Source organism: Oratosquilla oratoria, chromosome 1 (assembly GCF_046742065.1).
Source record: "Oratosquilla oratoria isolate Oo_2021 chromosome 1, ASM4674206v1, whole genome shotgun sequence".
NCBI lineage: Eukaryota > Metazoa > Arthropoda > Malacostraca > Stomatopoda > Squillidae > Oratosquilla > Oratosquilla oratoria.
This window is the reverse complement of record NC_134777.1, coordinates 135,233,183-135,244,897: the sequence shown is the minus strand read 5'-3', so window position 1 is coordinate 135,244,897 and position 11,715 is coordinate 135,233,183. Positions and strand designations below refer to the sequence as shown.

The window sequence follows — 11,715 nt, the reverse complement described above, 5'->3', positions numbered from 1 at the left end:
AACAGAAGTGAGGTACAAAAGTTGTATTGGTCCCCAAAGGGATGGCCTCATCTTGCAGTAGACTGTCAAGTTTAAACTTACTCGCCAAAAATGTGCCCCACGAACATTTATCTTACATGGCCTCAGTACGGTGAAAGTTTTTAATGAAGGAAAAAACAAAACTGGGCCAGAGAAGAGAATATTTTCTAGAACAAAAATAGCGAAAAAGAAGACAAAGTGTGAAAGAAATAAGGGGATTAGTATTGCATTCGCATTAATTCAGAGAACCCTTGAAACTGTGAAAGATGATGATTCATCATCCAACCGAATGCTAGGAGGTACATTTTAGCAAAGGCAAGCATTCTTATACTGGACCAGATAATCTGGTAATCATATCAACTGAGTCTGCATTTCAAAATTTAAATGTAATGTTCAGGTCAAGTATATCTTTCCGTATTCCTATATCAGCTTCTATATCCTTCATTTACCTTTTACCATCTATCTTTAATGTTTGTAGCCAACTATTTGCTTCCCCTCCATTTTTTGTGTCTCTATGTACACTTCTGAAAATGTTCGGCACTGCACGTGCATACAGTTTGTGAAATAATACAGCTGACACTGGACTGTGACATTTTGAAATCATTGCTGCAGCACTGTTGCATCTTTCCTGTGACTAGATATTGCCTGTGATGGATTTTGATTCTTTGGCTCTGAGAGGCATCCATCATCAAATCAGTCACATGTAATATTCCTGGGTGGTCTAAAAGGTACCTTTTAACTAACTGCGAAACTGCATATCTATTTAGAATGTCATTTCCTGAACAAGTAATATGCTGATGATCTAGTTAGTCATGTGCTGCAATCTTGTTCACCGAAAGTACCTTTATCTTCACTAAAAGTCCTTGTCTAGGACTTAAAATTTCAGAAGCATTTATAAATTTCAGAAGCATTTATAAGACTTACAAAGTTTCATGAATAACTTTAATAGTAGCCTATTTGGGAGTAAAACTATGACCTTAAAATTTACTTTAACATCTAAATGTGGTTATGGATATTGCCACTGACTGATTAAATAACCATTTTCTAAAATATATATATGAAAATGCTGATTACCTACATTTTGTGCGTGGTTTAACATGTTGCGATACATGTTCTTTATTGGCTGTAATGGTTGCACCTCGATATTTTTCTTTCTTGAATGAAGTGAAACTATTCATGATGATGTAATGTGACATAACTCATAACCTAAAATGAAATGTTGCTCCCACACATTTCGAGTACATGAAGAGGAGGAATGGTGTCACAGAACCACAGATGAAACTGTATGTTGCACATTTGCTGTGTTTGCTTGTTTTATACACTGAAAATAATTTATACAATGTATGACAAAGGCTTAAATGAATATAAGATTCTAAATGAAATGGGTAAAAAATTCTACTTAGTAAAGGCATAATGAATATATGCTTTTCAAAATTGTTTTTTCTTTTTGTAATTTTCATTGTTACATTCTCTTAAAGTAAATATTACAATTAGTATCAACGATACCATCGGTTACTATAAGCAATCGTTGTCATTACTTTAGAAAACATTATCAACTTATAATATTTTATCATGATCTAGTAATACCAATGTTCTGTCTTCAGAATTATGAACAACTCGAGGTGTTTCCATTATTGTCAAATAAGCTAATGTCATAGATGATGACTGGTCCCTCAACACATGTGGGAAACAGATAGCCATTAGAGCCAAAATTATCCTCTTGCTAGTTCTGCAATTACTGCAGCACACAAAACATGGATTTGATTGTTTCCTCTAGTGACTAGTCTGTCACATGAATAAGATTATTGTTCCAACTTTATCCAAAGGTGTGGTCCGCACGGCTATTACTGTTCTTTGCACCAGTGCGATCACTTAAATTAGCTTACCTTACGACACTCAATTTTATCTATTATAACTGTATGAAGCTAGTTGTCAGGCAGTAATTAAAAATGCTTCCTGTAGGCCCCTGGTTACATTTGCCTCCTTTCTTCAGCTTTACAAGGATATCAGTGAACCCATTAGATCACCATTAGGGTTTTTGTTTTCTCCTTGAAAAGTACATACAGTTGTAACTGTAACATTACTGCCCCTACAACCATATTTCTTCACTATTAACAATTAGTCAGACCCGTTCCGACACGAGCTCTGCTGCAGGAGAAAGTCGGGAGGAAGTTATTTCAATATTGGATGAACCAGCTGCTGTGCTCGGACCACATAAACCGCCTACACCACCTGCCATGCCACCATCACTTCCAACACCACCAGTTGCTGCGGCAGAGCCTCCAACTCCAAAACCACTGTTGCCGTCAATTCTAGAAATCTGTGACGCATTTTTGCTGATGGGTGACTGACTCGTGGTTGTATTCATGAAAGCACTTTTATCTGAGAAGTAACCACCGGGTTTGGGCTTGAGATGACGGTTGTTGGCCTCCATGTGGACAATCTTCATAAACTCCATCTGGCCAGCCAATTTCTGGATCTCCTCCTGGAGAAAGAGAAGGAGAAAGTGAAGTGCCAGTGTTATTCAGGATAACACAAGCAGTACACAGAACGAGGAAATTAGGGAAAAATAGGTATAATATAAAGAACACTTGCTATGAATCATTCACCTCAATTTGATTCCTGCAAAAAGGCTAGATCCTAAAAATTAAATTGTAAGAACAATTAGCAACAAGGAGTACTGGAATAAACATGAAGAAACTTATATACTATGTGTTATAATTTGGACACATTTTAGATAAAAGGAAGCGTATTTTAGTAGTGCTGCTGACACCAGTGATTCTATCCTTGAGAATAGTAAAGAATAGTATCGTGCTGAATAGGAGGTAATATATATATATATATATATATATATATACATATATATATATATATATATATATATATGCATATATATGTATATATATATACATATATATATATATATATATATATATATATCTATGTATATATATATATATATATATATATATGTATATATACATACATACATATACCAAAGTCTTTTCCCCCTTACACGGGGGGTAGCCATAAAGAAAAAGGCATAGAAACCACTCCCACCCATTCCATTTCCTACATATTCCACTCCCCTCCTCCCTCCCTCTTATATTGGCACCTCCTGGATGACGAGTCATCCCTGCATCCTGTCAACTGCCCTGGGTCAGAAGCAGTGTCGCAAGACACAGCACATCCACAGCAAGGCCGCTTCAGTAAATCGGCGACCCCCCTCTCCTTCCCTCCATGCAGAAAAGGAGAAAACGGGGAGAAATCCCTTCGGGCTGCGTCAATTTTTTCTCATACATACTTCCTCATCCCCCATCCTCCACCCACTCCCACTCATGCATCACAGCATTTTCCATACACAACCCTTCTCCATTCACCCCTATCTTCTGTCCTCTCCCGTCCTTCCTCAACAGACATTCCTCTCTTTTGTAATGCCCCTTTCACCCCATCCATCTCATCCTAGGACGCCCCCTCATATTCACTCCTTCCACATCTGCCTTCCACACCTCTTTTACTACTCTTTCTTCACTCATTCTTTCCATGTGTCCAAACCATCCTAATACTCTTTCATCAACTCTATCTCCCAACTCCTTCCCCCCCCTGTTCTCCTCCTCACCTCCTCATTTCTCACTCTATCCAGCCTAGTAACCCCTATCATACTTCTCAGACATTTCATCTCAAACACATTCAAACTCCTTCTCTCTTCCTCTCTTATATTCCATGTTTCTGCCCCATATAGTGATGTTGCACAATCACTCCTTCATATAACCTCCTCTTAGCATCCATTCCCAGATGTCTATTTCTCATTACACTTTTTAATCCACCAAGACATTTACTCGCTTCTCTCAATCTACATTCCACCTCCACCACCACTCCTCCCTTTCCTGCCACTTTCACACCCAAGTATCTAAAACTATCCACTTCCTCCAGTCTCTCTCCCTTAATGCTCACTTCCAGCTTGCTGTCACTCTCTCCCCTTGTGCATCTCATCACCTTACTTTTGCCCACGTTTATCCTCAACTTCTTTCACACACCTTCTCAAACTTTGTCACTAACTTCCTCAATCCCTTCTCTGATCCTGCTACAAATGCAGTGTCTTCAGCAAACAACAACTGGCTCACCTCCAACTTTTCTCCATTTTCTTTAACCATCCCCAATTCCTGACCCACTACCCTTGCATTCACCTCTCGCACCACCCCATACATGTAAAGATTGAACAGCCAGGGCGAAGTCCCACCTTTACCTCAAACCATTCACTCTCTCCATTTCTAATCCTAACACAAGCTCTACTACTCTCGTAAAAACTATTGGCTGCTCTTAACAGCTTTCCTCCTATCCCATATATCTGCAATACCTCCCACAGTACCTTCCTGTCTACCCTGTCGTAAGCCTTTTCCAGATCCATAAAAGCCCATAAAACATCCTTACCTTTTCCTATAGCTTTCTCACATATCTGTCTTACCACAAAAATCTGATCTACACATCCCCTACCTGTCCTAAAACCACACTCTTCCTCACCAATTACTCCCTCTGTTCCTCTCCTAATCCTCTCAATCAAGACCCTCCCATAAGCCTTCCCAACTACACTCAACAAGCTGATCCCTCTGAAACTACTACACTCACACTTGTCCCCCTTTTCCTTGTAAAGCGGAACTATACAGGCACTCCTCTAGTCCTCCAGCACTCTACCCTCTCTTAAACAAACATTATATAATCTCACCAGCCAGTCCACCATAACTGTACCTCCTTTCCTCAGACATTCTGCATAGCATCCATCCAACCCAGGTGCCTTACCTACTCTCATCATCTTAACAGCTGCTTTCACTTCATCATTTCCTATTTCTCCTTCATTTTCCTAACTCATCACTCTCATTTTCTTAGCGCTTCTCACTGCAACTACCTTTCCCTCCCTATCCTCCTTCCCATTTAGCAACTCCCTAAAACACTCTGCCCACCTTACTATCACTGCCTTCTCTTCCATTATCATCTCTCCATCTGCATCTTTTACCTTTTCTTCTCTACTTGATTCGCCTCCTCTTCCTCTTTCAATTTCTTCCCAAAACATCTTTTTATTACTTTCAAAATTTTCTGTCATACTCTTACCCCATTTCACATCTGCTCTCCTCTTTGCTTCCTTTATCTTATGCCTAACTTCCTTTCTCTTTACTTTGTACCTCTCATACGATTCCCTCGTCCTAATTTATAGCCAATCTATGAAAGCCTGCTTCTTCTCTTCTACACCCTTCTTTGCTTCCTCATCCCACCACTCACTACCCTTCCTTCTATTTCCTCCCGCCCTCCATATTCCACACACCATCTTTGGACACCTTCTGACTCCCTCCTTGAACCATCCCTATTCCTCCTCCACTCCTAGTTCTACTCTATCCTTCACTCCCTCCCACTCCTCTCTTAGCTTCTTATACTCCTTCTCCTTTTCTTTTTCATTTAAGCAGTTCACTCTAAGTACCTCCCTACCTTCTGCCCTTTTCCTCTTTCTCCACCTATTCTCCACTCTCAATTTACTTTCCACCAGCAAGTGATCTGATATTCCCCCACTCTCTCCCCTTAGAACATGTACATCCTTAACTTTTCCTACCATACTCCTGGACACCACTATATAGTCCATTAACGCTCTATCTACAACCCTTCCATCCACCACCCTCTCCCATGTGTACTTATGCTTGAATTTCTTCCTAAACACTGTATTTACTATCATCAACTCTCTTTCAAGACACACCACCATCAATTCTTCAGTACTATTTTTACCTGGAACTCCATACTTCCCAATCATTCCGTCTATTGGGTCGTTTCCTACCGTAACATTAATGTCTCCCAATAAAACTACATTGACATTGTTTCTAATCCCTCTATGCAGTCATTTATATATACCCAAAAAGACTCCCCTTCCTCTACGCTCTTCTCACTACCAGGCCCGTACGCACTTAGAAAAACCAACATTTCTCTTCCCAGTTTCACCTTCATCCACATCAACCTTGATGAAACCTCCTTCCACTCCACTACACGCTTACTTATCTCTTCACTTAATAGTATAGCCACTCCTTCTCTCCCTCGTACCCTCTTCACTCCTGTGTACCTCACATCTACACTCCCAAACTCACACTCGCCCTTCCCTTTCATTTCAGTTTCACTCAAAACCAGCACATCCATCTTTCTTCTCGCAACATACTGCCTATATCTTCCCTTTTACTCTCATCTGTACCACATCCACGCACATTAAAAGACCCAAACCTTAGGGTACTGTTTGGAAAACACCCAGACCCTCTTATGACCTTTACTTTTTTTTTTTTAGGAATGTCCCCATTTGGGGCTACAGATAGCAGACTCCTAATCCCATCCCCCCTCCTGTTTTTTGTCGCCTCTTACGACTCAAGTGGAAAGACTTGGTAGTAATATTCTCTTCCCCCACCACAGGGTAGACGAAAAAAGGAAATGAATATTCAGAGAAATGGTACAGAATAGTAACAAGGGGTTGAGGTAGAGCATAACGGAGGGACAGTCGTAGTATAAAAGTGTCATCATTTCTCTATGAACAGAGTCTTCCTCTATTACAGACAAAATGATGTGTGACTGTGGTCCGTAGGGACGCCCCATATAGACCCTAAAGTATCAACTGTATGCTACTCTACCACAATACCATGCAGCCAATACCCCACACGAGTTATATATATATATATATATATATATATATATATATATATATATATATATATATATATATATATATGTGTGTGTGTGTGTGTGTGTGTGTGTGTGTGTGTGTGTGTGTGTGTGTATTTACCTAGTTCTATTTACCTAGTTGTATTTTACGGGAAGGGGAGCTATGCTCATGGGGTCCCGTCTTCATATCTCATTTTATCTAAACTATTTTTAAATTCATGTATTGTTTTTGCACACACCACTTTCTCATCTAACTTGTTCCAACTGTCTATTACTCTGTGAGGAAAGCTGTTCTTTTTCAGATCTCTTCTATAGCTGTCTTTTTTTATTTTCTTTCCGTGTCCTCTTGTATTTCTGTCATCCCATTTTATCAGATTCTCTCTATCAGTAATTTCCATGCCTTTCAGGATTCTGTAAATAGCTATCAAATCTCCTCTCTCTCTTCTTTGCTCTAGTGTCTGTAGTTCAAGTTTTTCTAGTCTCTCTTCATATGATAGTTTTGAGAGTGTTGGTGCCAATTTTGTAATTGCTCTTTGTATTCTTTCAATTTTTTTTTATACATTTTTTTGTACTTGGTGACCATATCATTGCTGCATATTCCTGTTTATATGATCCTGTTTTTCTAGTCTCTCTTCATATGATAGTTTTGAGAGTATTGGTGCCAATTTTGTAATTGCTTTTTGTATTCTTTCAAGTTTTGTTATACATTTTTTTGTACTTGGTGACCATATCGTTGCTGCATATTCCAATCTTGGTCTTATCAGGGTGATTAGGATTTTCTTCACAATTTCTTCATCCAGATATGTAAATGCAACTTTGATTGTTCTTATTAAATTATAAGTTTCTCCAAAAATCTTATTTATATGTTTCTCAGGTGACATATTATTCATAACAATGACTCCCAGGTCCTTCTCATTTTCTACTTTTTTTATTCCTTCTTCTCCCAAATTATATGATCCTGTTATTCTGTTTTTGCTTTTTCCAAATTCCATTATACTACACTTTTTTTTGTATTGAACTCCATCTCCCACTTCCTACTCCATTCCTGTACTTTATATAGATCTCTCTGTAGTGATTCACAATCTTCTTCTGTTTTCACTCTTTTTAGTAGTTTTGCATCATCTGCAAAGAAGCTCATATAACTTTCAATTCCTTCATTCATATCATTAATATATATAACAAACATTATTGGGGCCAGTACTGTTCCCTGCGGAACACCGCTTATTACTTTATCCCATTTTGAGTGCTGGTCTCTTATCACTACTCTCATTTTTCTTTCTTGCAAAAAGTCTTCCATCCAATTTAGCAGTTTGCCCTGTATTCCTCCTTCAGTTTCTAATTTCTTAAGTAACTTCTTATGTGGTACTTTGTCAAAAGCTTTCTTTAGGTCTAGAAATGCACAGTCCGCCCATCCATCTCTTTCTTGTATTATATCTATTAGCCTTGAATAGAAACATATTAAATTGGTGACGCATGATCGTCCTTGTCTGAATCCAAATTGCCTTGGATTTAACACTTTGTTTTTTTCTAAATATTTTACCCATCTACTTTTGATAATTCTTTCACAAATTTTTGCTATTGTACTTGTTAGAGAGACTGGTCTATAGTTTGTAGGTTCTTCTTTATTTCCTCCTTTATATATAGGTACTATATTTGCTTTTTTCCAATCTTCTGGAACTTTTCCTTCTTTCAAGGAACTGTTTATTATGCTATGTATTTTGTCTGCCAGTTCATTCCTGCATTCTTTCAGAATCCAGTTTGCTATTTCATCTGGTCCATGTGATTTTCTGACATCAAGATTACTCAAGTGTGTCAATATTTCATTCTTTGTTACTTCTCTTTCCATTCAACCTCTTCAGGTTGTATGTTCTCCCTTGTAAACACTGATTTAAAATGTTTGTTCATAATTTCCGCCATTTCTATTTCCTCAGTGTGTTCAACTCCCCCTTGTCTTACTTTCTCCAAGTCATGTTTGTTTTTCAGTTTATTGTTTACAAATCTGTAGAATAGTTTTGGTTGATCATTACACTTTTCTATGACATCTTTTTCATATTTTCTCTTTTCCTCTCTGTACGTTCGTACATATTCATTTCTATAACAGGTATATATTTTCCATTTTTCAGGTCTTCTGTCTTTTTTCCATCTGGTCCAGGCTTTGTCTCTTTTGTCTTTTAACTCCCTACAGCTTTTGTTGTACCAGCATTTTACATATTCTTTTTCTTGTTTTTGTCTTGGGACATACTTTTCCACTCCTTTTTTGTAAATTTTTGTCAAAATATTCCATTTCTCTTCCACTGTTGTTTCTTCTTTGTATATTTCTTCCCAGTTTTCTTTTTTAAAAAATTCTCTTATTTTATCAAAGTTTGTTTTTTCATACATCATTCTTCCTTTTCTATATTGTTCATTTCTTTTCATATATTTTTCTTCATTAAGTTCCAGTTCAATCAATATGTGGTCACTTTTACTTATTGGTGTTTTATATTCAATCTTGTCCACTATTCTAGGTTCAGATGTAATTATTAAGTCTAGTCTCGACGGTTCTTCTTCCTTTCTATACCTAGTGTTCTCCTGTATCCATTGTGTCATTGTATGGTCAGTAATCATCTCAAGTAGAGCGTTTCCCCATGAGCCGTCTCCACCCTTTACTGTCATCTCTTCCCAGCAGATTTCTTTGCAATTAAAGTCGCCCATTATAACTATTCTTCCTCCATCTTCCATTATTTTATTTAATGTTATCTTTGTGTCCTCTAACATACTTTTATGTTCACTCTCCTCCCATGAGGCTGTTTTCGGAGGCACATAATTTATCACAAATTTTCTGCTCTTCTTATCTCTGTCTTCCACTTCTATCATAATCATCTCTACTGTATTCTTTCCATATATGACACCCCTCACGTTTATATCCTTCTTAGTAAGGAACATAACTCCACCCCCTTGTTTTGTCTCTCTGTTTTTAATCCAATAATTATATGCATCATGTCCTACACTGTTGGGTGGTAGTGGGCCTTTTAATTTTGTTTCTACAATTCCCATTATGTCTGGTTCTTTTTCTTTCAAATAATCATTCTGCTCATTCAATTCTGTTATTAATCCATCTATATTTGTGTAAGACACTCTTAGTTTTCTGTCACTTCCATTGTGTTCTCTGTTTCCCTTTTGTTTTTCTCTTGTATGTCGAACCGCCTTAGTTTCATATTCACTACTCTCCAATAGAATCTCTTTTTTTCTGACTCCGTTCTGCTCTCGTTTTTTTCTTAGATTCAAGTCTTTTCTGTTTTTCTTCCTCTCTTTCCTCTTTATTCATTTCCCTTTTTATCCATACCTTTTTATATTGTTCACTTGTTGCTAGTTTCCCTGTTTTGGATAAGATATTCTCTGCCGTCGTTTGTGACCTGAATTTAATCTTAATTGGTCTGGTCTTATCTGTACTATACTTTCCGAGCCTGAATGTTTCCTCAATTTCCTTCATAATTTCTGGTTCATCTTCCTGAACTAATTTTAGTAAACTGCTTACTTTTTCATTTTCCTTATTGGTTCTTGAGGTTCTATCTGGGTTATGTTTCTCTTCCATTCCTAATATAATTATACATTTCTTTTTATCAGCTAAGTCTCTTACTATATTCTCCTTCTGTCTCATCACTTTAATAACTGAGTCTTCAGTTTGTTCTCTCATTTGCTGTTTGATTATGTCAGTAAATGCAACTTTACTGTTTTCTTGCATTGTCTTCCATCCCTCTCTGGTTTTTTTATTATACATCTTTAACTCTTCATTCTCCTTTTTTACTTCTTTTAACTGTCTTTTTAGGTCTTCTATTTCCTTAGTTAAGTTTTTGTTCTCCTTCTTTAGTTCTTCCAATTTTTCAACCCTCTGTACAATGTTGTTAACATGACCGAACCTACGCTCCCAGTCCTCGATCATCTTATCGAACTTCTCTTCTAGTCTTGTCAGTCGGGGGGGGGGGGGCTTGTGTCCCCCCCAACCCTCTTTAAATCCCTGGAAAATATTCTCATCACTTTCTACTGTATTGCTCTTATCTATACTTCTAATCTTTACATCATTATTAGACATTACGTCGTCACTCAGTTGGTCGGGGGGCCGTTTTTTGGTGTTTACATTTCGTTTGTCTGCCTGGGCCAAGTCTTCTCCTTCCCCATTTCCTTCCATTTCCCTCAGCAATCCCTCCCTTTCTCTTCCTTCCCTACTTTCCCACTACCCCACGAGCAATTTCCCCCCCCCTGTAAATACAATAGGCACTTCCTTTGCTTTGGGATCCACGAAACTTCACTTTTCTTCAGAACGTCCTCTAAGCCGTCCGTTCGTTGAAGTGTGTGTATGTGTGTGTGTGTGTGTATTTACCTAGTTGTATTTACCTAGTTGTATTTTACAGGAAGGGGAGCTATGCTCGTGGTGTCCCGTCTTCATATCTCATTTTATCTAAACTATTTTCAAATTCATGTATTGTTTTTGCACACACCACTTTCTCATCTGTGAGGAAAGCTATTCTTTTTCAGATCTCTTCTATAGCTGTCTTTTTTTATTTTCTTTCTGTGTCCTCTTGTATTTCTATCATCCCATTTTATCAGATTCTCTCTCTCAGTAATTTCTATGCCTTTCATGATTCTGTAAATAGCTATCAAATCTCCTCTCTTCTTTGCTCTAGTGTCTGTAGTTCAAATTTTGTGTGTATTTACCTAGTTGTATTTACCTAGTTGTATTTTACGGGAAGGGGAGCTGTGCTCATGGTGTCCCGTTTTCATATCTCATTTTATCTAAACTATTTTTAAATTCATGTATTGTTTTTGCACACACCACTTTCTCATTTAACTTGTTCCAACTGTCTATTACTCTGTGAGGAAAGCTGTTCTTTTTCAGGTCTCTTCTATAGCTGTCTTTTTTTATTTTCTTTCCATGTCCTCTTGTATTTCTGTCATCCCAATTTATCAGATTCTCTCTATCAGTAATTTCTATGCCTTTCATGATTCTGTAAATAGCTATCAAATCTCCTCTCTCTCTTC

General features: G+C 37.7%; 1 protein-coding gene across 6 annotated transcripts in view; it reads right to left on the bottom strand.

Annotated features, from left to right (window-relative positions):
- Window positions 1–1,443: 1,443 nt before the first annotated feature.
- LOC143027304 (putative G-protein coupled receptor CG31760) overlaps window positions 1,444–11,715 on the bottom strand; it is a 552,124-nt gene continuing 541,852 nt past the window's right edge. For all 6 annotated transcript variants that reach the window (XM_076188576.1, XM_076188582.1, XM_076188586.1 and 3 more), the window contains one exon: window positions 1,444–2,503. In XM_076188576.1, coding sequence (XP_076044691.1) covers window positions 2,141–2,503 — 363 coding nt within the window. In that variant the 3' untranslated portion in view covers window positions 1,444–2,140. The remainder of the gene's footprint in view (window positions 2,504–11,715) is intronic.